The sequence below is a fragment of the Eptatretus burgeri genome, chromosome 5 (genome assembly GCF_056783735.1).
Source record: "Eptatretus burgeri isolate ZD-2024b chromosome 5, Ebu_testis_v1, whole genome shotgun sequence".
NCBI lineage: Eukaryota > Metazoa > Chordata > Myxini > Myxiniformes > Myxinidae > Eptatretus > Eptatretus burgeri.
Window position 1 is genome coordinate 97,774,268 of NC_140965.1, and position 24,230 is coordinate 97,798,497.

The window sequence follows — 24,230 nt, forward strand, 5'->3', positions numbered from 1 at the left end:
AATAAACTTTTGCATGAAAGATCTGTCACTACAGACCCCATTAAAAAAAGGATTGAAAAATATTGGTTCCTTTAAAAACATCTGAAGGGAGTAAGCACTGGTATCACAGCGAAAAGAAAACGCCTGCCATGCTTCCAGCATGCTTCGGTTAAAAAAGGGGGACCGATGTCATATCCACGTGTTTCGTGTTGAGAAGAAAGAGCTCGTCACCATAGCCAAGTTTCCCAGCTTGCTTAAGCAAGCAATGGGCAAAGGCTTTCCATGGAGCGTCGGAGTATAGAAGCCTTCGTGCTGAGAGGAGGCGGAAAGCCATCACTTTGCTCGTTACCTCTATTAGCCCCTGTCCACCCTCTGTAGTCGGTAGGCTTAGTATTCCTGGCCGGAGCCAGTGCCCCCCCCCCCCCAGAAAAAGTCCACAAAAAGACCGAAGTTTTCTTAAGATAAAAGCTCGGGCCTGCAGTGCCTTAAAAACATGCCATAGTATTGATGCCGCAAGATTATTGATGACTAGAGTATGACCCCGGTTGGAAAACTGCTTCAATAGTCCCCTCCATTTTGTTAACCGCTGCTCAGTTTTGGTAATCAGCGATTCCCAGTTTTTTGAAATAAAATCTTGAATTCCAAGAAAGACACCGAGGTAGTGTATTCCTTCATTGGTCGATTCAAGCTGCCCTGGCAGGGTTGGAGGGGGAGTCTCATTCTGTGGACATAAATAAAAAGCTTTGCTCTTTTCCATATTAACTTTAGTCGAGCTAACCAGGCTAAATTCCTTGACAGACTCAACCAAAGCACGAGCATCGTCATCTGAGTGCACAATTGCACAGAGATCATCCGCATAAGCAATGGTTTTTACAGGATTTTCTAACGGCAGAGGATAAAACCCTTGTAGCCGCGTGCGTAAACGATGTAGTGAAGGTTCAATTGATAGGGAGTATAGAAGGCCAGACAGGGGGCACCCTTGACGAATACCCCTGGTGACAGGGAAAGGCTGACTTAAGATGTTATTTACTTTAAGCACACTAAAAATATTATAATACAATAGTTTGATCTAGCAAGTAAAATTTACCTTAAAACCAAACCCCCGTAAAACAGCAAAGAGATAAGAATGATCAATTGTGTCGAAAGCTTTTTCTTGGTCTAAAAACACCAGACCAACATTTCTATGTTCAGCAATACAAATATCGATCATGTCACGGACAATAAAAATACTATCGTGTCTTGCCCTTTTAGGAATGCAGTAAGATTGATTGGGGTGTACAATCTCCTCAATCAAAGGTTTGAGGCGGTTGGCAAGAACTTTCGAGAAAATCTTGTAGTCCGTACAGAGGAGCGAAATGGGATGCCAATTTTTAAGTTGCTGGAGGTCTCCTTTCTTAGGTATGAGAGCGAGTGTGGCCCTGCGACAGCTAAGTGGTAACAAGCCTGACCATAGGCTATCAACCAGGAGGTCAAGCAGCTCAGGTCCCAAAAAATCCCAGAAGGCTTTGTAAAACTCTGCAGGGATTCCATCAAGTCCAGAAGCTTTACCTGTGGGCACAGTTTGCAAAGCAATAGAAAGTTAATCAAGAGTCACTTCCTTGTCAAGTTTTTGACATGCAGATTCAGACAAGGTGGGCAAAGAGGTGGTTAAGGAACGAATCATGTCTTCCTTAGTGTTTCTGGCACAATACAAGTCAGAAAAGTATTGTTTGGTCAAGCTCCTAATATCTTTTGGATAGTGTATTGCTCGGCCTCCTGGTGTCCGCAGCGAAGTTATTTGCTGGTTTCTCTTTTTTGCGCTTCTAACGCAAAAAAAACTTGGAAGGAGTATCGATAAAGCTGTAGTTCTCCATTTGCAGCCTTATTAGAACCCCTCTGGCTTGTTTTGTACAGAGTTGAACGAGGAGGGCTTTCTTCGTTGTTAGTAGAGAACTAGTCCTTTCAGCACTGGGAGTTTGAGAGGTTGACTGGAGAGACAATATTTCTTTAGCAATTAGAGATTGCAGCGCAGATTCATTCTTGGTACAAAAGGAGCTATATTGCTGGCAAAAGGTCCTGATATGGGTTTTCGCATTGTCCCACCATTGTGCAAGGCAGGAGCAGGAAGGACTCCGTAGTCGTAAAACTTCCCAAAAGGCTCGGAAGGCGACAGGAAAAGCGTCATCTTGCAGAAGACTCGCATTGAAGATCCAATGGGCAGTGCCACGATTTCGAACCGGGGAAAGTATATGAAGAACAACCATGTGATAGTCTGAAAAGCCACTTGAGGTGATATCAACATGGTCTATGACATTTAAAGAGTCATTATTGATGTAAAATCTGTCTATCCTTGCAAGAGATAGCCGGCCATTTGCACATCGGCACCACGTGTATTGTCGTGCAGATGGGTTGTGGAGTCTCCATACATCCATAAGGGAGAATTTGGACAAAGCCCTCTTTAAGGGTGCCGTACTTGGTGGGTGAGGCTCTTCTCCATTATGATCAAGGGTGGGATACAATGTGCAATTAAAGTCCCCACACAGACAAACAAGACCATCAAAAACAAGGTGTGTGAGGAACATTTCTAACTGTGTAAAGAAAACTAGTCTTTCTGTGCTCGTACTCGGTGAATATACATTTATTAAAGTGTGTTTATAACCATTATAAAGGAAATTAACTGAAACTAAATGCCCTTTTTATCATCTCCTTGAAAGTGACATTTTCAGGACAGAAAGAAGGATTTAAATAAATAGCCACTCCAGCACTAGAACAGGTCAAGGTACTAAAGAACCATTGTCCTTTCATGATGAGAGTCCATTCGCTCGAGCACAAAGAGCTACATCTTGTCTCTTGCAAAAGAACAACATCAAAATGTTTTTGCTCGACAAGCAGCTTTACCTGAGCTTTGCGCAGGGGTGAACGTCCCCCATTTATATTTAAAGTTACAATAGAAAATGTCATGGTGAAGGTAGGGAGGGTTTGTCAGGTAAAGGGAAGTTGGGTTGTGCTTGTAGCTCTTTCCGAGCTTTCAATACACACTTCCTAAGGCGAAATACTTGTGACTCAGTCACACCAAGTTGTTCAGCCTTGAGGAGAAGACGTCTTCAAGAGGTTATAAAGCCAGACAGGTTCGGGAAGAAGGTTATAATCTTAACGTTTTTCTTTCGAAAAGTGTCCTGAAGAAACTGGAGAATTTCCATGGGTGATAAATCATCATCACCCTCCAGTTCCTTGGCTATTGCTGGGTCGTTCCAGACCTCGCTTCCAGCACTAGAGGCAAACGACGAGGCCCCATCTGAGTCGAAATCCGAATGGTTTTTATTTTTCTCTTCACACACTGAAGTCGATGCTCTCACAACAGGAAAATCGTCTTCTGCTGAAGGTGCAGCTGTTTCCACAGCGGGAGTTTTAAAGACCGTAACAGGGATTACCGTTTTTGTATCGGAGGCTTCGCACTCTCCTTCTGGGGCTGTTACTTCTTCCTCCTCCATCACCTCAGACACTTCGTCCTCAGCAGGGCGCGCGACGAGAGCAGGTTTGTGGTTCTTGATTTTAATGTCAGTGACCAGGGTGGTGACCAAAACATCTTGGGGCGTTGCGCTCGGTCCTTGTTCGTGAGAGGAATGAACGGAAACGTCTCCTCCCTTTTCAGCGAACACACTGAACCTGTTCTGCAGCATAGGACCAGCTGCAGGAGCTTCTGTTTCTAAGATAGAAACATTGCGTTCATTCGATGGCGCTATCTTTTTCGAACAGCTCACCTGTGTGTCCTCACTTCCGCTTCCTCTTTTATAACTCCTCTTGGAGGACACAGTGATAAAACCCGCGTCATCAGCCGGGAATCGGTTTCCGCGCTCGAATGTGAAGGTCGATCTCCCGTTGCAGACACGCCATTATTATTACTAATATCGACTCTATATGTGCCACTAGGATCGGCGCTTGTTTCTAACTGTCTCGATGTGCCACCGGATATATACTTCGGGCAAGCACCTTTTAAATGTCCGAAGGCACCACACGTGAAACGTGTCATTGTTTCTGTTGCGATGTACATTCGATAATTTCGATTTTCAACTTCCAACGTAGCTGAGGCATTGAGCGATTGAGCATTGTTTTTTAACACCATGTAACAGTGCCCCCGGAAGGTCATGATATGGCGGACTGTGGAATCCGAACGCAAACGAAAAGGAATCATGGAGATTTTTGACACCACCGTGCCAAACTGTTTTAAAACGGACAAGATCTGTTCGCTTTTAACGAAAGGTGGCAAATTAGATAAAGTGATTTTCACCGCCGGTGAGTCCAACATACTAACGTTAACGAAAATATCTGGCGGTAAAGACAAACCGGTTTCAACCGCCTGAGCGACGTAGCGCTCCTCGGAAAGAAAAACAACAACTCGTTGGTTCATCTTTGAAGCTGCGAACACATTTTCGAAACCAACGAGTTCTCCCAAGCCCGTCATGACGTCCTCGACCCGAACCCCGTCGGGTGGACGAACTATCACCGCATTTTTGCGAGTAAGTGACTCGTAAACGCTATTCTGCAAACGACTGTTCGCCATAGCGGAAAATAAAGGAAGCAAAGACCTGTCACGAGCAGAATTCGCAGGCGAAGGTAAAATAAAATAAAGAATGAAAATATAAGGAAAAAGAAGAGTACAAGGAAGAAGCTAAATCACCGATAAACGGTAGGCCTATGAAAACAAGGCAGATGAAAAAGTAGGCCCGGAAACCGAAGGTTTCAAGGAAAACCCACAAAGCACCTACCGTGCGTGCTCTCCCTCTCTCTCTCTCGTCTCAGCAGGAAGGGAAAAACAAGGGGGGGGGGGGAACCTCCACAAACACGAACAGTGATACAGAGGGAAACGAAATGGGGATAGGAACGACAACAACACAACACAGTACTCACAGCTGCACACACGAAGCTGCCATGACGCCACACCCACGCACTACTCGCCAACGACCAGCAGGGAGAGAGAGAGAGAGAGAGAGAGAGAGAGAGAGAGAGAGAGAGAGAGAGAGAGAGAGAGAGAGAGAGAGAGAGAGAGAGAGAGAGAGAGAGAGAGAGAGAGAGAGAGATAGAGAGATAGAGAGATAGAGAGAGAGAGACAAAAAGAGAGACAGAGCGAGAGAAAATAGATCTGTATCCATTCAAATGTGACTTGGAAATGTTCATTAACATAATCTTCTTTGATAAATTATTTCCTTCCCATTTCCAGTTTGCCATCACCTTTTGTTAATTTTTCAGCCATTCTCATTGTTTTTATTTTTATATACTACTAGCAGTGGCATCCGGTGTTACCTGGTCTATTTTTTTTGGGGGGGCCGAAACCACTTCCTTTCACCAACTAAAGAATGGGATCGAGGATCACACATATATATCTATATATATCAGTGGAGTTTGTTTATATGACCCCCTCTAGCAGTTTATATGTCCCCTTTGCAAGCTGGACCCTACAAACCATGTATTTTCTAAACCAGCATGATGCGGGAAAGGTTATGGGCCTGGTCAGTGGTGGATCCAGGGGGCTCACGGGGCTCGAGCTCACCATGTGTAGCGCCCACAGACTGCCAAGGTAAATTATAAATCCAACCTCACCTCCAGTGGTGGGAGAGAGAGGCGTGCCGGCAACCTGGACTGTGCTCATAACGAAGGAAACAAAAGTGAAAGTGACAGTGTCACGACACGAAACGAAAGTAACAGCGTGTTGTCTGTGACGAATACAAGTAATTTTCGTGTTGTCTGTGATGATTTTGTCTTGTCTGCGACGAATATACAACGTGTCCAACGTGTCTGGAAAGTAAGTGGTTTGAATATACAATATGGTACGCCCGATTCCACCCACAATTTCCTCTCAAGCTGCCGCAAATCCGACTCCAGAACAGATACTTCATGACGCACGCATGCAAACTGACAGTATTCACCAGCAGTTACCGACTAAAATTTCCATCGTAAAACATGGACTGATCACAGCTGCATCTCACAAGGACACAAACGATGCAGTTGCCAGACTCCAAAACCTGGAGACATTTATTACGCTTGAGATGAACACTTGGAGAGATAAGCTGTACTTCATTGGTCATGGATTTACAAATCAGCACATTCGAAGGATAACTGCCAAAGAACACACCATTGCATATTTACGTCAACTTTTCCCTCAGTGTTTCCACCAGTGGCCATTCAATCCACAGTCATGTAATTGATGTTGCTGTAAATCATATCTAGAATTTTCACATTTTCCATGGGTGTTTTCACCATGACATGTGACCGTAGTCCACAGTCGTGTAATTGGTGCTAATGTAAATCATATCTTTGAACGATACACTCAATATAGTTTATTTGGGGGAAAAATAACAGCTTTCTTCGACTCAATTCCCTTCAGATGCCGAAAGACCGCCCTACTAGAAGAAACACAGCGACTGTTGGTTGTAATTGCTCCCTGGATTCCCCTGGATCCATTCGTTTACATGCCCCGTAAAGAACGATTAGGACGTAATTCTGCTGCAGACAATGCCAAGAAGAGGGCCCAAATGACAGACAGAAGATTTGAAAACACTGCGTCTTCTCCAAAATAAAAAAACGCAATGAATCTTTCCGAGCAGCCGAGTCTCCAGAAAGCAAAGCTCACCGTCTTGAAGATCAGCGTTCACGCACTGCATCTACCCGAGCAACCGAGTCTGTTGAAACGAACGCTCGCTGTCTTGAAGATCAGCGTATTCGAACCACTCGACAAAGACAGCGCGATGCTGCCAATAGGCCAGCACTGACTTATGACCAACATGATCTCCATGTTAAAGCAAACATTGGGCCAATGGACAAGCTCTGCTGCCACTGTGGTGCAAAAAATTTCAAGGCAGAAAGGCCTGGCATTTGCTGCTCAGGAGGAAAGGTTATCCTGCATCCATTCCCTCCACTCCCTCAAATCCTTCAAGAGCTCTTTTCAGGAGAAGGCCCCATGAGCAAGACCTTCCTATCCAATATCCGCGAGTACAATGGCTGCTTCTCAATGACCAGCTTCGGCCACAAGGATGCCTCTGTGCAGGGATGGAACCCATGCTTCAAGATTCAAGGCCAGGTGTTTCACCGCATTGGCAGCCTCTTACCGCCACAGGAAGGCCAGCCGAAGTTCCTCCAGGTGTATTTCCTTGACAGCTTCGTACAGCAGACTGAAATCAGGGGCCAGAACAGGTGCCTAAATCAACAGCTTCTTGGGAACTTGACTGAGTGGTTCCAAGACAACAACCTCTACGTCCAACAGCTCAAGACCACCAAAGACATCATAGAAGAGGACAATACTGAAGAATGGAAGATCGTGATCAGAGAGGACAAGAGGCCCCGGGGTCAGCATGAACGACGATACAATGCCCAAACAGCAGCTGAGGTGGCCATCCTCATGGACAATGAACCAACGGAAAATCGCGACATCGGCATTCGCCTGAAGGACGGCACCCTCAAGAGGATCTTTGAGCTCCACACAGCCTATGACCCACTTCAGTATCCACTCCTCTTCCCTTACGGCACAGATGGTTACCATATCTACATCACCGGCAGGAATGGACGCAAGGTGACTCAACAGCAATTCTACAGCTGTCACATCATGGTAAGGGATGGCAACTACCTTCTGCAAAGTGTGCGCCTCTTCCAACAATACCTGGTAGATGTCGACTGTAAGAATGAGACTGAGAGACTTCAGTTCTTGTGCCGTGAACAAAAGGCTCTCAGGGCAGACAGCTACATCAGCTTAAGAGACTCCATCTTGGCTATTGATGGCGACCCTCGGCAAGTCGGCCAAAGAGTAGTACTTCTGGCCACCTACACTGGCGGTCCACGCTACATGCATGAGAGACAGAGTGATGCTATAGCATATGTCCGAAGGATGGGCTGGGCTGACTTCTTCATCACCATGACATGTAACCCGCAGTGGCCAGAATTCATGGACAACCTCCTGCCAGGTCAACAAGCACAAGACAGACCAGACATGGTGGCACATGTTCCGCCAAAAGCACAAGAAGCTGATGGAACTGATTGTGAAGGAGACTGCCTTTGGCAAGGTGCGCGCTTGGCTGTACAGCATCGAGTAGCAGAAGCGAGGCCTACCACATGCCCACATCCTCACCTGGCAAGACCCACAGTACAAAATCAGGCCGGAAGAGATCGACTTGGTCATTGTGGCTGAGATTCACGACAAGGACAAAGACCCACAGCTTCACAAATTGGTGCTGTCCCACATGATCCACGGCCCCTGCGGAGCAATCAACATGAACTTGCCCTGTATGGTGGACCGGCAGTGCACCAAACATTTTCCCAAGACATTCCTTCAGTGCACAGAACAAGGCATAGACAGCTATCCCAAGTACTGACGCCGCAAGCCGGAAGATGGCGGATACACAGGCAAAATCAAGATGCTACAGCGAAGCAAATGCATCAATCAAGAGGTTATCAACCAGTGGGTCGTCCCATACAACCCACTCCTACTACGGGAATATAATTGCCACATCAACGTGGAACTCTGCAGCAGCATAAACTCCATCAAGTATGTACTCAAGTATGTCACGAAGGAAACAGACCAGGCAGTTTTTGAGCTGCAGCGAACATATCATGACAATGAGTTACAGACCGACCAGCCGAGAGTGGTGGACGAGATCGCCTTGTTCCAAAATGCGAGGTACATGGGCAGCTGTGAGGCAGCCTGGCGCATTCTGGAGCACCCAACGCATGACCACTTTCTACCAGTGGTTGGCTGGCCATGCACCTCCAGAACGGACAAAGAGTAATATTCACCGAAGCCAACGCAATGAACATAGCTCAAGGGCCACCCCCAGCCACCACTCTTACTGCCTTCTTTGAACTATGCAACAATGATATATTTGCCAAAACTCTCAAATATGCTGATGTACCTGAGTACTACACTTGGAACCGAAGCACAAAGAAGTTGATGTGGCGCAAGAGGGGTGTCCCATTAGACGGAAACGACCCACGAAATGAAATCTGGCAGGGTCCAGCAATCGGCCGCATCTACACTGTCAGTCCAAGGGCAGGAGAATGCTACTTCCTGCGAATGCTCCTCAATGAAGTGACCGGTCCGACATCCTTTTAGAACCTGAGGAGAGTCAACAACCATGTCTACGATACATTCCGAGAGGCCTGCCATATGCGAGGACTTCTGGAGGATGACCAGCACCTGCGCCTGGCCATGGAGGAGGCCAAAGTCACCCATTCTCCAGCCAACATGCAAAGTCTCTTGGCGATCATCCTCACAGCCTGTGTCCCCAGCAACCCAATTGACCTATGGACACAGTTCCACGATCACCTCTCAGAGGACTTCCTCTACCAAGACAGGCGCAGCATGAACAATGTAGATGCAGACTACAATGACGACATTTACAACCAAGCCCTCTGCTGTCTCGAAGACAAGGTCGCTTTGATGGGTGGCCAACCTCTGCAAGTCTATGGCCTCCCTGCACCACAGCATGACACTAACGAGAGGCTTTCCAGAGAATACCAGAGGAAAGTGAGCTATGACCTAGAAGACATGGCGGCGCAGGCAGAAAACCTCCAAACCAATCTTGCAGACGATCAGCGCACGGTCTACAACACGTTCCTCGAGATTATGCAACAGACCCATAACCCTAATAACAGCCACCAAGGCAACATCATGTTCTTGGATGCCCCAGGTGGCACGGGCAAAACGCATCTGATCAATCTCATCCTTGCTAAGATCAGGTCCCAAGGCGAGATTGTGCTGGCAACAGCCTCAAGCGGAATAGCCGCCACTCTCCTCCAAGGTGGCTGAACAATACACAGCACCTTTAAGGTGCCGCTCGATATGCACAGGATGGACCAGCCAACGTGCAAAATCAACCGCAGCTCAGCCATGTCTAAAGTCCTGAAGGACACATCAGCCATTATCGTAGACGAAGCGCCCATGACCCACAAATCGGTATACGAGGCGATTGACCGCACTCTTCAAGATATCACCAGCATCAACAGACCAATGGGTGGCATCCCCACTCTTCTTTGTGGCGACTTCAGGCAAATCCTGCCGGTAGTGAGAAATGGGACAAGGGCAAACATTGTCAACGTCACCCTTAAGCAATCCCACCAAAATGGACCCATGTCAAAATCATGAAGCTCACCACCAACATCAGGGCTCATCTTAGTAACGACACTGCAGCTGCTGACTTTGCACACCTGCTTCTGAACATTGGAGAAGGTCGACTCCCTCTTGTTGCTGAGACTGACACCATCAACATACCACCTACACTTGGAAAGTGTGTTGTCAGACTGGAAGAACTCAAGGCGGAGGTCTACCAAAACTTGGCAGCCAACTACAACAAGCCAGAGTGGTTAGCAGAACGGGCCATCGTCTCTCCACTTAACACCAATGTCAACCACCTCAGCACTTGGCTCATGAACGAGTTCCCCGGAGAAGATAAACAGTACAAGTCGGTGGACAGTGCCATGAACGATGAGGAAGTTGTGACCTACCCTGTGGAGTTCCTCAACTCCCTCGAGCTGACAGGCATGCCACCACACCTACTTAAACTGAAGGTCGGCTCCTCCATCATGGTACTAAGGTCCCTGGAGCCACCAAAAACCACCAATGGCACCTGGTGCATAGTCACAAGACTGCACAAGAACGTGATTGAGGCAATCATCTCCTGCGGCCCTGACAAAGGTCAAGTTGTCCTCTTCCCTAGGATACCACAGATGCCTTCTGATGCTGAACTGCTATTCCTCCACAGGCTGCAGTGCCCCATTAAGCCTTGCTTTGCCATGACTGTGAACAAGTCACAGGGCCAGACTTTCAAGGCCATAGGAGTTGACCTCTCCGCAAGCTGCTTCTCCCATGGCATGTTTTATGTGGCAGCATCTCGCACTGGCAACTCTGCAAACCTCAGCCTCATGGCTCCCAACAATCACACCAGAAATGTAGTGTATCAAGAGGCACTGCAGTAATTACACGAGAAGTTGAGTCTGTTTTAAATTGCAGGATAACATCAACGGTCAGTATACTCCAGTTACCCATTCAACTTGAAATGAACAGTTTCTCATTGCTTATTAACCCCCTAAGTGCGCAATTACACCGTCGCTCATTATCGCACATTTATGTCACCCTCGCACTTGAGGGGTTTAAGTGGTTAACCCCGCAGCGCAGCGCGGGTACCCCAACTAGTTTAATATATTACTTTTCACATTGTTACAAAGGTGGAGGCACCATAGAGCGATTTAAATATATTTATATATTTATATTTTTATACATATTTAAAAAGTCCCCCCAAAAAATCCAATGCTTTTTTAAAATCAAAACTACATTTATTTTGGCCTAAAACACGATGCGGCACTCACTGACAAACTTCTGAAAGTTTGACAAATCTGTTTGGCCATCTCTGAGAAAAATGGTGACACACACACACATACTCGCACACACATGAAAATGGCTCTCTTGTAATATAGATTCGGTTTTACTTTTCAGTTGCAATTAATGGTTTGCAAATGCTGTTAATTAAAAGTAATCTGTAGCTTTATGATAAAGTCAAGAAGTTTGCTTGAAACATTAATGTTAAAAATCTGGAAGGATATTGCAATTTATTTGAGGAAAAGCACAAGCATCAGAAATTGCTGTGGTGTTGCTGCAGATTCAGATTTTTTTGGGGGGAGGGGGAGGGGGGCAGATGGGCAAGTGAGGAAGGAGATGAGGTTTGGTAGTCAAGGAGAGATAGGTTCTATGTGGTTTTTTATTTTATGCATTGTAGATGGTGGAACACTGATGCAATGAACACAATCAACAGAACATTGATCGAGGTATGTGGTAAGTGCTGTTGGAAGGCAAGGAGAAGCTGACGTTTCGGGCATTTAATCCGTCATCAGAGCAAAAGAGGTTACCTCGATCGATGTTCTGTTGATTTCATACATCGTTCTACATGTCTGCCGACGCAGGCCAACACTAGCCTTCATGAGCAACACTAGTTATTAACTTGAACACTTATACAGGTTTTGTGCTCAGATTTGTGGTGCTACATTCATGTGTATTGTGGCTACATCTGCTCATACTAATTGTTTCAATTTTTTTACTGGATTGGGGGGAGGAGAGAAGGGATTTTTAGAATATCTTCTTGGCACGTGTTGTGTTGTGTGTTCAGGAGTGCAGAAAGTGGCCGGGTACATTACCCCCGTTCCTGGTGGTGTTGGCCCTATGACCGTTGCTATGCTCATGAAAAATACAATCATCGCGGCTAAGAAGATGATACCGTTGTGCCAGAATGTGTCGTATGGGGCTGGCATCTGTTGAAAACATTAGCACGACCTTCCTCCATCGCCGAGTGACATTGGCATCTGGCAAAAACCTATAGATGGCTTTCTTGTGAGCTGTGGACACCATTGCTTGCTCAAAGCTTTAGTACAGCATTTTTTATTTTTTTTTTGCTACCTTAGCTGATTTGCTTCTGCTGTTCTGAAGTCTGCACAAGATGCCATTTTTGGTGGATTTTATTATTTATTAAACTGCATTCGCACCTTGTTTCTCACAGGAAGCACGTCTGTATCATATGACACCGATCATATAGGAGGAACGATGTTTTTATGTTCTCCTCTTTCATTTCCCCTCCAAGTGCAAGGCTTCCTTCACACAAACTATTGTCCATTATATCCAATGAACCAAACACCAATTAGTAAATTATATTGTCTATTTCAAAAAACTTTCATTTGCTTTATTTACATTCTCCTGTATCATTTGCATAGTTTCAAACGACCCCGCCACATTCTGTTGATGGGAAAACTACGAAAATGAATGTATGTTGAGTTCTCCTTCAATGAATTAATTTGTCATAGCTTCCTCTGGTTGTGATAACCTTTCTTTCTTTTTTTTTTTTTTTTTTTTTTTTTTTTTTTTTTTTTTTTTTACTTTTCACCAGACTAGCTTTCAGTTTCGCGTGCATTAACTCTCCACCTTTGCACAAATGGCGATTTTAAAAAATTTGTTTCAACAGTTTCATTGGAGTCACATTGCCAACAAAGTATACATGATGGTCAATTGTTAAAAACAAATAAATACATTTTGTTTTCTCTTTTGATTGCATTATTAAGAAATGGTAAGAGAGTAAAGCAAATGAAGCATGAGGATTGAAGAATGTAGGAGTTTATGAATACTTCAAAGCCTGTTGGAACTTTTGCTTTTTTTTTTTTTTTTTTTTTTCCTTCTTCTTCTTCTTCTTCTTCTTCTTCTTCTTCTTCTTCTTCTTCTTCTTCTTCTTCTTCTTCTTCTTCTTCTTCTTCTTCTTCTTCTTCTTCTTCTTCTTCTTCTTCTTCTTCTTCTTCTTCTTCTTCTTCTTCTTCTTCTTCTTCTTCTTCTTCTTCTTCTTCTTCTTCTTCTTCTTCTTCTTCTTCTTCTTCTTCTTCTTCTTCTTCTCTAATGGTTTAGGAAGATTATCAATGGTCTGCATTTTGTCGAGATGAAGGATGATACAGGAAGGTGCTAATGATGATCTGTATTTTTGAATAGCCTTTTCAACGAGGTCATGTTATTGTTTTCTTGTTAAAAAAAAAAGAAAGAAAGGTAATTGGCTAACTTTATTTCGAACGACCTTTGTTGGAATGAAGATCGAGTTTTTCATTGTTTTGCAATTTTTCACTTTTAAAATCTGTCATTTGAGAAAGGAAAAAAAAACATTTCTCTTTATGCTATTTATTACTATTATTATTATTATTATTATTATTATTATTTATTACCCCGTGCAAAGTGAAAAGTGGGGTCAAGCAATTGGTTCACTTTGTCTGTCTGTCTACAAATGTCAGTCTCTGATCAGAGAACAACTTCATCTCAATTGATTGTTACATTTTGAACACTGTAAAACATGAATCGGAACACGAACCTGCAGTTTAGCACAACTTTGGTTCTGAATTTGGCAAATTGTACGGAACCTCATCCCGCTCACACATGCGCAATGCGGACTGGAAGGTAATTTTTTATCCTGTGTCTGCTTGTCTGACAAACAAAATTGAAAATCATTCCAAACAGGAAACTTAATGTTTTTTGGGACATCATAAAGGTTACCAACAACAGGTGCAAACAGCTAATTGAACGTGTTAAATAATGTGGTGTAAGAGACTGCACCAATGGCAGTAAACTTCTGAAAAGAAGATAATTTTACAGCGTTTAAAATCTTTATTTTATTTCGATTTAATTATACACTTGAACACTGTAGAACCCAAATCGCCTTCTTCGCATATTAGCAGCACTTCTTGGAAATTAGGCTGTCTCATGAGGGCAGAGTAACTGTGAGATTCAGCATTCAGACAAATATGGCGGTGCCAAGCGAGCGCTCTCCGTTTCGTACAAAACACAAAGCAACACATGTAAAGACCCTTCCTCATGTCCTTTTTTCTCAAGAGTGCTTGTGGTAAGGTGTGCTATGAACTCGAGTTATTACCTCCGCTACCGAATGTGAAGGAGGTTATGTTTTCACCCCTCTCTTCCTGTTTGTTACTTGCAAAATTGAAGATTTTTCAAGTATATTGGTCAGTCGATTTTATTATTCTGTTTGTCTGTTTATCGCCTACAGGTCACAATTATAAACCGATCGTTATGAAACTTTGCCAAGTTGTAGAGGTAGTCTCAACTGAGAAGCCTATTGATCTTGAAGTCGAAGGTCATTTTGAGGTCAAATTTCAAAAATCATTTTTCATCCAATTGATTTGAAAGTTGAACAGGATTTGCATATTGCATCACTAAATTGGGAAACCAACTATTTTTGAGGTCAAAAAGTCAAAGATAAACTGGAGGTCAAACTTCTAAAATCATCAAATTTCACCTGAAAAAATCGTCAATTTTCATCCGATTAACCTGAAAATTAAGCAGCAATTGTATAGTGCATCACTTAATTTGGAAAGCAACTATTTTTTGAGGTCAAAAGGTCAAAGGTGAACTCAAGGTCAAACTTTTAAAATCATCAATTTCAATCTGAAAAATCAATTTTCATCCGATTGACCTGAACTTTGATTAAGATTGTCAATTTTAATTTTAATGAAATGCACACTTTGTATCCATGGCAACCTTTGGAGAAAAGGTGAGGTTGGGGGTGGATTTTGCAAGTATCATGCTCTGCATGACGTCATAGCGAAAAACTGTTATTGCCAAGTATGTTGGGTGGTCGCTAGACTACCCTTATTCTCAGTTTTTCCGTCTGTTGGGTGGTCACTAGAGTACCCTTATTCTCAGTTTTTCCGTCTGTTGGGTGGTCACTAGAGTACCCTTATTCTCAGTTTTTCCGTCTGTCTATGTTGGGTGGTCGCTAGACTCCCCTTATTCTCAGTTTTTCCGTCTGTTGGGTGGTCGCTAGAGTACCCTTATTTTCACTTTTTCCGTCTGTCTGTATGTATGTTTGTTTTTTTGTCTATTTGTAATGGACAGCTCTGGAGGCCAGAGGAGTCAACAGGTTTTGATGAAACTTGACAGGTAGGTTCATACCAGGGTCTAGTTCTATGCTTTTGAGCACCGTTGCTATGGACACCACCGTTGCCAAGCAACAGGACTTTGAAATTTTTGAAAAATCATAAAAAATTAATTTTTTCGAAAAACAAAAATCAGCTTCCAGGCTTTTATGCGCACTATAATCAACCTCTTTGTCAAAAATTTTCAGCCCGATCTGTCAAAAACTGTATGACTAGTATGTAATTATGTCGCGACCACCCATGTCGCCTACCGGCTTGTTGTGTGGTCGCTAGAGTACCCTTATTTTCACTTTTTCCATCTGTCTATATGTTTGTTGGGTGGTCGCTAGAGTACCCTTATTCTCAGTTTTTCCGTCTGTCTATGTTGGGTGGTCGCTAGACTCCCCTTATTCTCAGTTTTTCCGTCTGTTGGGTGGTCGCTAGAGTACCCTTATTTTCACTTTTTCTGTCTGTCTGTATGTGTTTGTTTATATGTCTGTTTGTAATGGACATCTCTGGAAGCCAGAGGAGTCAACAGATTTTGATGAAACTTGACAGGTAGGTTCATACCAGGGTCTAGTTCTATGCTTTTGAGCACCGTTGCTATGGACACCACCGTTGCCGAGCAAAGGGACTTTGAAATTTTTGAAAAATCATAAAAAATTAATTTTTTTCGAAAATCAAAAATCGGCTTCCAGGCTTTTATGCGCACTATAATCAACCTCTTTGTCAAAAATTTTCAGCCCGATCTGTCAAAAACTGTATGACTAGTATACAATTATGTAGCGACCACCCATGTCGCCTACCGGCTTATTGAGTGGTCGCTGGAGTACCCTTATTTTCACTTTTTCCGTCTGTCTGTATGTAATGGACAGCTCTGGAGGCCAGAGGAGTCAACCAATTTTGATGAAACTTGACAGGTAGGTTCATACCAGGATCTAGTTATATGCTTTTGAGCACCGTTGCTATGGACATCACCGTTGCCGAGCAACGGGACTTTGAAATTTTTGAAAAATCCTAAAAAAATAATTTTTACGAAAATGAAAAATCGGCTTCCAGGTGTTTATGCGCACTATAATCAACCTCTTTGTCACAAATTTTCAGCCCGATCCGTCAAAAACTGTATGACTAGTAAGCAATTATGTCGCGACCACCCATGTCGCCAACCGGCTTGTTTATCTGTCTGTCTGTCTGTCTGTCACACGATATTTGGCCACAGTTTTCAAGCAATCATTCTGAAATTTTTTCTGTGTGTATGTGACCGGCCAAGGACAGCAACGCTTAATTTTGGTGAAGATGCGAATTCGGATCTGAGAATGATTTCAGTGATTCTTCACCATTGAGAGATAGGGCCAAAAATGATAAATAGCATGATTTCTTAAAAGATTATGTATGGGATTCACACGAAACTTAGTGGACAAGTTGGGAGTGCCACAAGGAAGAACTGATTCAAATTAGCTGAAGATCTGAATCCAGATCTAGATACGATGATTATTTAATTTTAACTGATTCTTCACCACTGAGAGATGGGGCCACAAACTATATATAGCATGATATCTAGAAACATTGTGGACGACTTGTGACAAAACGAGGTGGAAGAATTTGTTAGGCGACAAGAACAAGCCAATTAGATTTTGGTTAAGGTCCGGATTCAGATCCAACCTATGATTGGGATTCAAAATTTAAACTGTTCAGCCTGATGGAGGTATGGCTCCACCGAGTGCTGTTCAGTGTCGCCAAGTGTCACACTATGAGTGATTTTTCAGTTTCTTGTTTGTCTGCTTGTATGCAGGATACCTCAAAAAATTGTGGACTGATTCTGAAGAATCTTTGTAGACAGATTCGGTGTGTGACAAGGATGAACTGATTAGATTTTGGTGAAGATCTGGAATTTTTTTTTAGTGATTCTTCACCATTGAGAGATAGGGTTAAACATATATATATATATATATATATATATATATATATATATATATATATATATATATATATATATATACATACATATATCATGATATCTCAAAAAGTTGTGGACAGATTCGGATGAAACTTGGTGGGCAGCTTGGGTGTGTGAGAAGGGTGACTCGATTAGATTTTGGTGAAAATCCACATCTAAGCCTGGTGTTGGGTTTTTATTTTGTTTTTGTATGCAATGTCGAGGCTCATATGAGAGTTAAATGGTTAGGGTGGCAGCTTGGGATCCTAGAATCCTGACTCCAATTCCTGCTTGACTGTTGAATTAATACCAGGTGGGGTTGACTCAGCCTGTCATCCTTCTGAAGTCGGCAAAATGAGTACCAGCTTTCTGGGACGATTGAGCCATTCGAGTATCCTGCGTCGGAGTGGCGACCTGTCCAGGGTTTGTGCCCAATAGCCCAGGAGACTGCTTTGGCAGCACCAACACTCTGTGCAGAGTATGGTCCCAATGGATGGATCCAGATCTGGATACGAGAATTATTTAGTTTTAAAGTGATTCTTCAGCATTGAGAGATCAGGCCAAAAAAACACAGTACACCATGATATCTCAAAAAGTTATTTGGCCTGATATGTTCTACTGGATCAGGTATTGCGTGGTGGAGGTATGCGCTCTCCCGAGTGCTCTTCTACTTATTTGTTGTAATAGTAATATTAATTGTAGTAGTCGTAGTGGTGTTGTTTTTAGTAGTATTTGGATTGTCATATTAACATCCGGGGCTTCATCATGGTCGTGTTAATGTGGGTTTATGTGATTACCTTGATTCAAGCTGGCATTCACAATGTGCCAACGCCCTCTGTTGAAGGCTTTGTGTATGGAGGCTCATGGAGAGGAGGTTTATTGAAGGTCATTTATAAATGCACAGTCATGTTTGTGCAAGCACATTTCTGCTTTTATGAAGGTATGATACAGGTTGCTTCTGCTTTAATTGCTGCTATTGTTCAGTTCATTTTTCTCTCATTGTTGCGGAAAAGATTTTTACTCAAAACATCTTAACCCCTTTTATTTATTTATTTATTTATTTTTTTAAGGTGCGATATTTAACATTATCCCTCCATTCATGAACATTCCAATCGACAAAATGTCAACATGGAGATCTTTAAGTCGGCTGTGCAGATCTTCAAGGACGACCCTGTTTCCCACTAAATAGTGTTGTGAGAAAAAGCAAACCTGGTATTTGTCGAGGTTCGCTTGCAGACGTCCTATTGGATGTAATTTTGTTGCCGACCGAAGGAGCTGCTCACTTGATGAGGGTACATCAACCGAATTAAAACTGTCCAATCAGAATACGTGGCACCTTGTGTCAATAACTCCATCAAATTTTCTTATTTTGAAATGACCCCATGTCGTAACCTCCTCGAGTGAATTTAAAGGCAACGCAGCAGCAGTGGAGGCAACAGTTGTGCACAATAACCGATGGAATGAACGTAAAGGAAAACGGGAAACATTGTAACCTGCAATTAAGGTTTTTTTTATTGTATTTTATGGTAGGGACTAGGGACAAGCCCACAGCCACACAAGTGCACCCTACCCTTTCAAGGTAAAGCCAATTCCCAGCACCCACCCCAGCTGACTGAAATGGTAAAGCCCCTATAGGATGGTGGTGGGTATTGCCCCGGGTCACCCGGTAAAAACCAACCTACTACTATTAGTTTTAATTCCGAGTTTACTTTCTATTAGGCAGGTAACCTTCACTATGGCTATAGAGGTTGATGTGGGATAGTGCCCCACACTAGAATTCCAGATGTTTGTGCAGGATGCTCCACATCAGGATTCCAGATACTAGTGCAGGAGACGCTCCGCACTCTGATTCCAGGTGTTTGTGTGGGACTTTCCACACCACAGTTCCAGGTATTTTTGTTGGGATGCTGTACACCATGATTCCTGCTATTTGTGCGGGACGCTCCACCACGATTCCAGGTATTTGTGTGGGACGCTCTACCCCACAATTCCAGGTATTTGTGTGGGACGCTCTACCCCACAATTCCAGGTAATTGTGTGGGACGCTCTACCCCACAATTCCAGGTAGTTGTGTTAGGACGCTCTAACCCACAATTCCAGGTATTTGTGTTCAGACGCTTTACCCCACAATTTCAGGTATTTGTGTTAGGACGCTCTACCCCACAATTCCAGGTATTTGTGTTAGGATGCTCCACACCACGATTACAGGTATTTGTGTGGGACGCTCTACCCCACAATTGCAGGTGTTTGTGTTGGGATGCTCCACATCACAATTCCAGGTAATTGTGTTGGGATGCTCCACACCACAATTCCAGGTATTTGTGTTGGGATGCTCCACACCACAGTTCCAGGTATTTGTGTTGGGATGCTCCACACCACAATTCCAGGTATTTGTGTTGGGATGCTCCACACCACAATTCCAGGTATTTGTGTTGGGATGCTCCACACCACAATTCCAGGTATTTGTGTTGGGATGCTCCACACCACAATTCCAGGTATTTGTGTTGGGATGCTCCACACCACAATTCCAGGTATTTGTGTTGGGATGCTCCACACCACAATTCCAGATATTTGTGTTGGGATGCTCCACACCACAGTTCCAGGTATTTGTGTTGGGATGCTCCGCACCACAATTCCAGGTATTTGTGTTGGGATGCTGCACACCACAATTCCAGGTATTTGTGTTGGGATGCACCACACCACAATTCCAGGTATTTGTGTTGGGATGCTCCACACCACAATTCCAGGTATTTGTGTTGGGATGCTCCACACCACAATTCCAGGTATTTGTGTTGGGATGCTCCACACCACAATTCCAGGTATTTGTGTTGGGATGCTCCACACCACAATTCCAGGTATTTGTGTTGGGATGCTCCGCACCACAATTCCAGGTATTTGTGTTGGGATGCTCCACACCACAATTCCAGGTATTTGTGTTGGGATGCACCACACCACAATTGCAGTTATTTGTGTTGGGATGCTCCACACCACAATTCCAGGAATTTGTGTTGGGATGCTCCACACCACAATTCCAGGTATTTGTGTTGGGATGCTCCACACCACAATTCCAGGTATTTGTGTTGGGATGCTCCACACCACAATTCCAGGTATTTGTGTTGGGATGCTCCACACCACAATTCCAGGTATTTGTGTTGGGATGCTCCACACCACAATTCCAGGTATTTGTGTTGGGATGCTCCACACCACAATTTCAGGTATTTGTGTTGGGATGCTCCACACCACAATTTCAGGTATTTGTGCGGGACAATTCACACCACAATTCCAGGTATTTGTGCGGGACAATTCACACCACAATTCCAGGTATTTGTGCGGGACGCCGTACCCCACAATTCTCGGTGTTTGTTTCGGATTTCCACATCCATAAAAGCATCACTGTTCTATTGCTTATGCCACTTTTACAATTTATCATTTGCAACCTTGTAGCTTTATTGGTGGTCGTGATGGAATAGAATATTTAACGTGACTAATATGAATTCACAAACGTGCATCTTGCAGTCGATGATCGACCATCAGTGGGGTGCAACCTGTGTACGATGTACACGGTCTCTCGTGGTTTTCGATTGCAGACTCACGAGGTGATCGTCTCATTCACTTATTATTGGGAATGATCCCCAGTGCACAAGTCGTGTGTACGCCATGCTCGGATCCACGAGTGATTCGGAAACCCACCAATTGTTGTTCTTTTCGGTCTCAAGGCCCAAGAGTGTGCAACATCTGTGTCCCGACTCCGAACACCATATCCTCGTCTCGTCCGAGCTCACAAAGCTGTTGATAATCGTGAGACGCGTGTACACGACACTCTCGGACGTCCGAGGGATACTCTGTCGATTATTTATTTATTTCTCATGACATAAGCACACATGATTAATAAGGAAATATTCTTACAATACCAAGCAGATCCACTTGTATTTAAATATAATTTCACGGAGTATTCTCTAATGATTCTTATCGGGTGTAGTGGCGTGCACCTGTAATCCGGCTACTCGGAGGCTTGGGTTGGAGGATCGCTTGAGGACGGGCGCTCTGCGCTGGGCCACGCCATGAGAGGGTGTAGGGCAGCCCGGAATCATGGCGAAACCCAATGCTTATCCCTGTGTTGTAAGAGGCGACCAGGGTTGCGTCAGGAAGGGCATCCGGCGTAAAACCTGTGCCAAATCAGTATGCGGATCATAACGGATGATCCGCTGTGGCGACCACTAACGGGAGCAGCCGAAAGAAGAACAACATTCTCTAATGATTCTTCTCGTTCCGAGAACATTTTGAATACCCCACTTAGTCAATGTAGATGTCTTAATAATTAGTTAATGAGTTGTTTTCATTCAAGTGTCAGTAACTAATTCAGTGGGTTGAGACCGACACTTGTTGGTGCCAAGTTGACGGAAGTTCAAGCATTAAAACGAAGGTCCCACCGCATCTTCTGCACCAGGTTCCATCAGCCTGGAGGTCCAGGGTGGTCGACCAAGAATATTCCATCCAAATGGCGTGGAGGGTTCAAGTATCAGGCAAATGGAGGAATTTATCTCGAAGATGAAAGAGCAATGGGGGGGGGGGTCCTGGTCTATACCTGGTGAGGTGTGTCTATCTTGGTGTTGTGGAAGGACTAGCACACACCGTGCTGCGCCGCACGGATTACAGGTACGAACTTGAATCTATCTCCGCCCACCTTTTCCGTAACCTTGTATACAGGTATATATGTATATATATATAATATATGTATGTATATATAAGGAGGCTCCGAGGTTCGTACGGGACGTGATCAAGGTCCTAATCGGAGGGGTTTGTTGGTGTGATCGGAGATCGCACACCTTGGACACACGTGAGCCGCTGCGATGTACACCTGATCGCACCACGTGCCTTTCTCGCGGCTAAATCGTCTCGTTGAATGGATAACGGGAGTGACGTCCATATGTAATGACGTCATTGTGTGAAAGGGCCTGTTGGTTGCCTCATTTATTGATTTATTTGTTGTTCTTTTTTAAGACGACTTCATGCCACCGGCCAGGTTGGTTGATTCGTGTCTCACCTGTGTCTGCAGGAGACGATGTGCTCTGCATTGCAGTGCGTTCTGCAGCCGTCCTCGTGTGCTGTTCCAGCGGAGGACTCCAAGTTATCGGAGGTTCCCGGAGACGTGGACGGGGAGACGTCCGTGCACATCGCCCCCAAGTTTGTACGGGATGACCGATGCGCGCAGGGAGACGACATCGCGCTCGAAACGAATGACGATATCGACGAAGACCCTCGAGCGTTGACAGACACAACCGTGGCTTGTCGTTGTACGTGCGGGTGTTATCGGTGGTGTGCGCGTGATTGCACCTGCTGCTGCTGCAAACGGGGTTCGGATCAGGGAAGGCACGTGACTCTTCCTGGAGAGGCGGAGCTTGGTGAAGAGGAACGCGGCGAGCGCAACGCCCGCCGATTGGCTGCCAACGAGCGCGAGCGCAACGCCCGCCGATTGGCTGCCAACGAGCGCGAGCGCAACGCCCTCCGATTGGCTGCCAACGAGCGCGAGCGCAACGCCCTCCGATTGGCTGCCAACGAGCGCGAGCGCAACGCCCGCCGATTGGCTGCCAACGAGCGCGAGCGGCGGCGCATGCGCGCTATGAACGCGGCGTTTGAGAGGCTGCGCAGCGTGGTTCCGCGCGGTCACGGAAAACGCGCTCTCTCGCGAAAAGACACGCTCGAGGTGGCGCTACTGTACATCCGCGCACTCAGTCAAGCTCTCGGATAACGACAGCGACCGCACTCGTTTTTTTTCGGCTGCTGTGCGGACAAAACGAAGGCTCATGGATTTATTCATTTTTGGTGTCGGTGTAGCACAACCATGATGGGCCTTTCATCCTGAAATCCCCATTATGATTGTGTAATTGTCCTTTCAAGGGAATTGTCCGTCTGACCCACACGAGATTCATTCTCAATTGGGGGGGAGACAAAAACGCAAATGGCGTCTTCTGCCATCGAGCCGACAAGCTGGGAGAAACGATTCCCATTTATTGCCACATCTGATGCAATCTAAATGCTCTAATTGTGATGAGGTGCTCCATTTGAAACTGTTCGATGTTTGTCGCTTTTTGATGCCTTGAGTCTGTCATAAGAAAATGTTTTGTTTATTTATTTCATACGCAGTCAATGGGTGCTAGGTTGTGTTGCTGATGGGCCGAGCTTTCCCCGGTCAACCCCACAAAAACGTGCGAATAATAATTGTGACCATTAAAGAAGAAAAGGAAATAAAACCTTTTTCTCTTTTGTGTCAATCTTATATATGACATTGGTTATAATGGTGCTGTGTGTGTGTGTGTGTGTGTGTGTGTGTGTGTGTGTGTGTGTGTGTGTGTGTGTGTGTGTGTGTGTGTGTGTGTGTGTGTGTGTGTGTGTGTGTGTGTGTGTGTGTGTGTCCATGTGTCCATTACTCCAAAACTATAAAACCTAACAGCCTGAAATTTGCATGCACACGAAGAAAACTCCAAGGAAGTGCAAGAGTGAAAATTGTGTGCTTGGGTTAATTAAAACACTCATTTTGAAGATTATTAACGGCCTTATTTAATTATATCCTTCATCAGGCACATCTTCGGCCACCTCGCTATGTGGGGTCGTTCGGAATCTCCTGGGTAACCTCACTGGGGTCTTAATCCGCCATGTTGTTTGGCCTGCTCATCCATGCCTTGACTTGGATCAGGCCGCAACGATTTCTAAAACGACAAATTTGTTTTTTTTCTCACTTTCCTCACTCATATTATCGAACGCCTGTTGATCATCGTACGAATCGCTGGGTACATTGCAATGCTTATAAACGCCCGGAGACGTCGGTGTTCGTGGCTTTATTTCATTTCCACACGTGCGATCACTACGAGAATCTTAAACTAAAGAGAATTACAAAATTTAAGTTCCA

At 44.5% G+C, this 24,230-nt stretch overlaps 2 protein-coding genes across 2 annotated transcripts in view; both read left to right on the plus strand.

Moving 5' to 3' along the window:
* Positions 1-12,859, plus strand: part of LOC147027023 (bifunctional methylenetetrahydrofolate dehydrogenase/cyclohydrolase, mitochondrial-like) — a 33,266-nt gene extending 20,407 nt beyond the window's left edge. Inside the window, exon 8 of the mRNA XM_085883073.1 lies at positions 12,102-12,859. Coding sequence (XP_085739199.1) covers positions 12,102-12,250 — 149 coding nt within the window. The 3' untranslated portion in view covers positions 12,251-12,859. The remainder of the gene's footprint in view (positions 1-12,101) is intronic.
* A 7,949-nt stretch (positions 12,860-20,808) lies between these two features.
* LOC147027024 (uncharacterized) lies at positions 20,809-23,559 on the plus strand. Its single transcript, XM_085880306.1, has 2 exons — positions 20,809-21,979; positions 22,380-23,559. Exons 1-2 carry the CDS (start codon positions 21,851-21,853, stop codon positions 23,070-23,072), a joined length of 822 nt encoding a protein of 273 aa, XP_085736432.1. The 5' UTR covers positions 20,809-21,850; the 3' UTR covers positions 23,073-23,559.
* Positions 23,560-24,230: the final 671 nt, after the last annotated feature.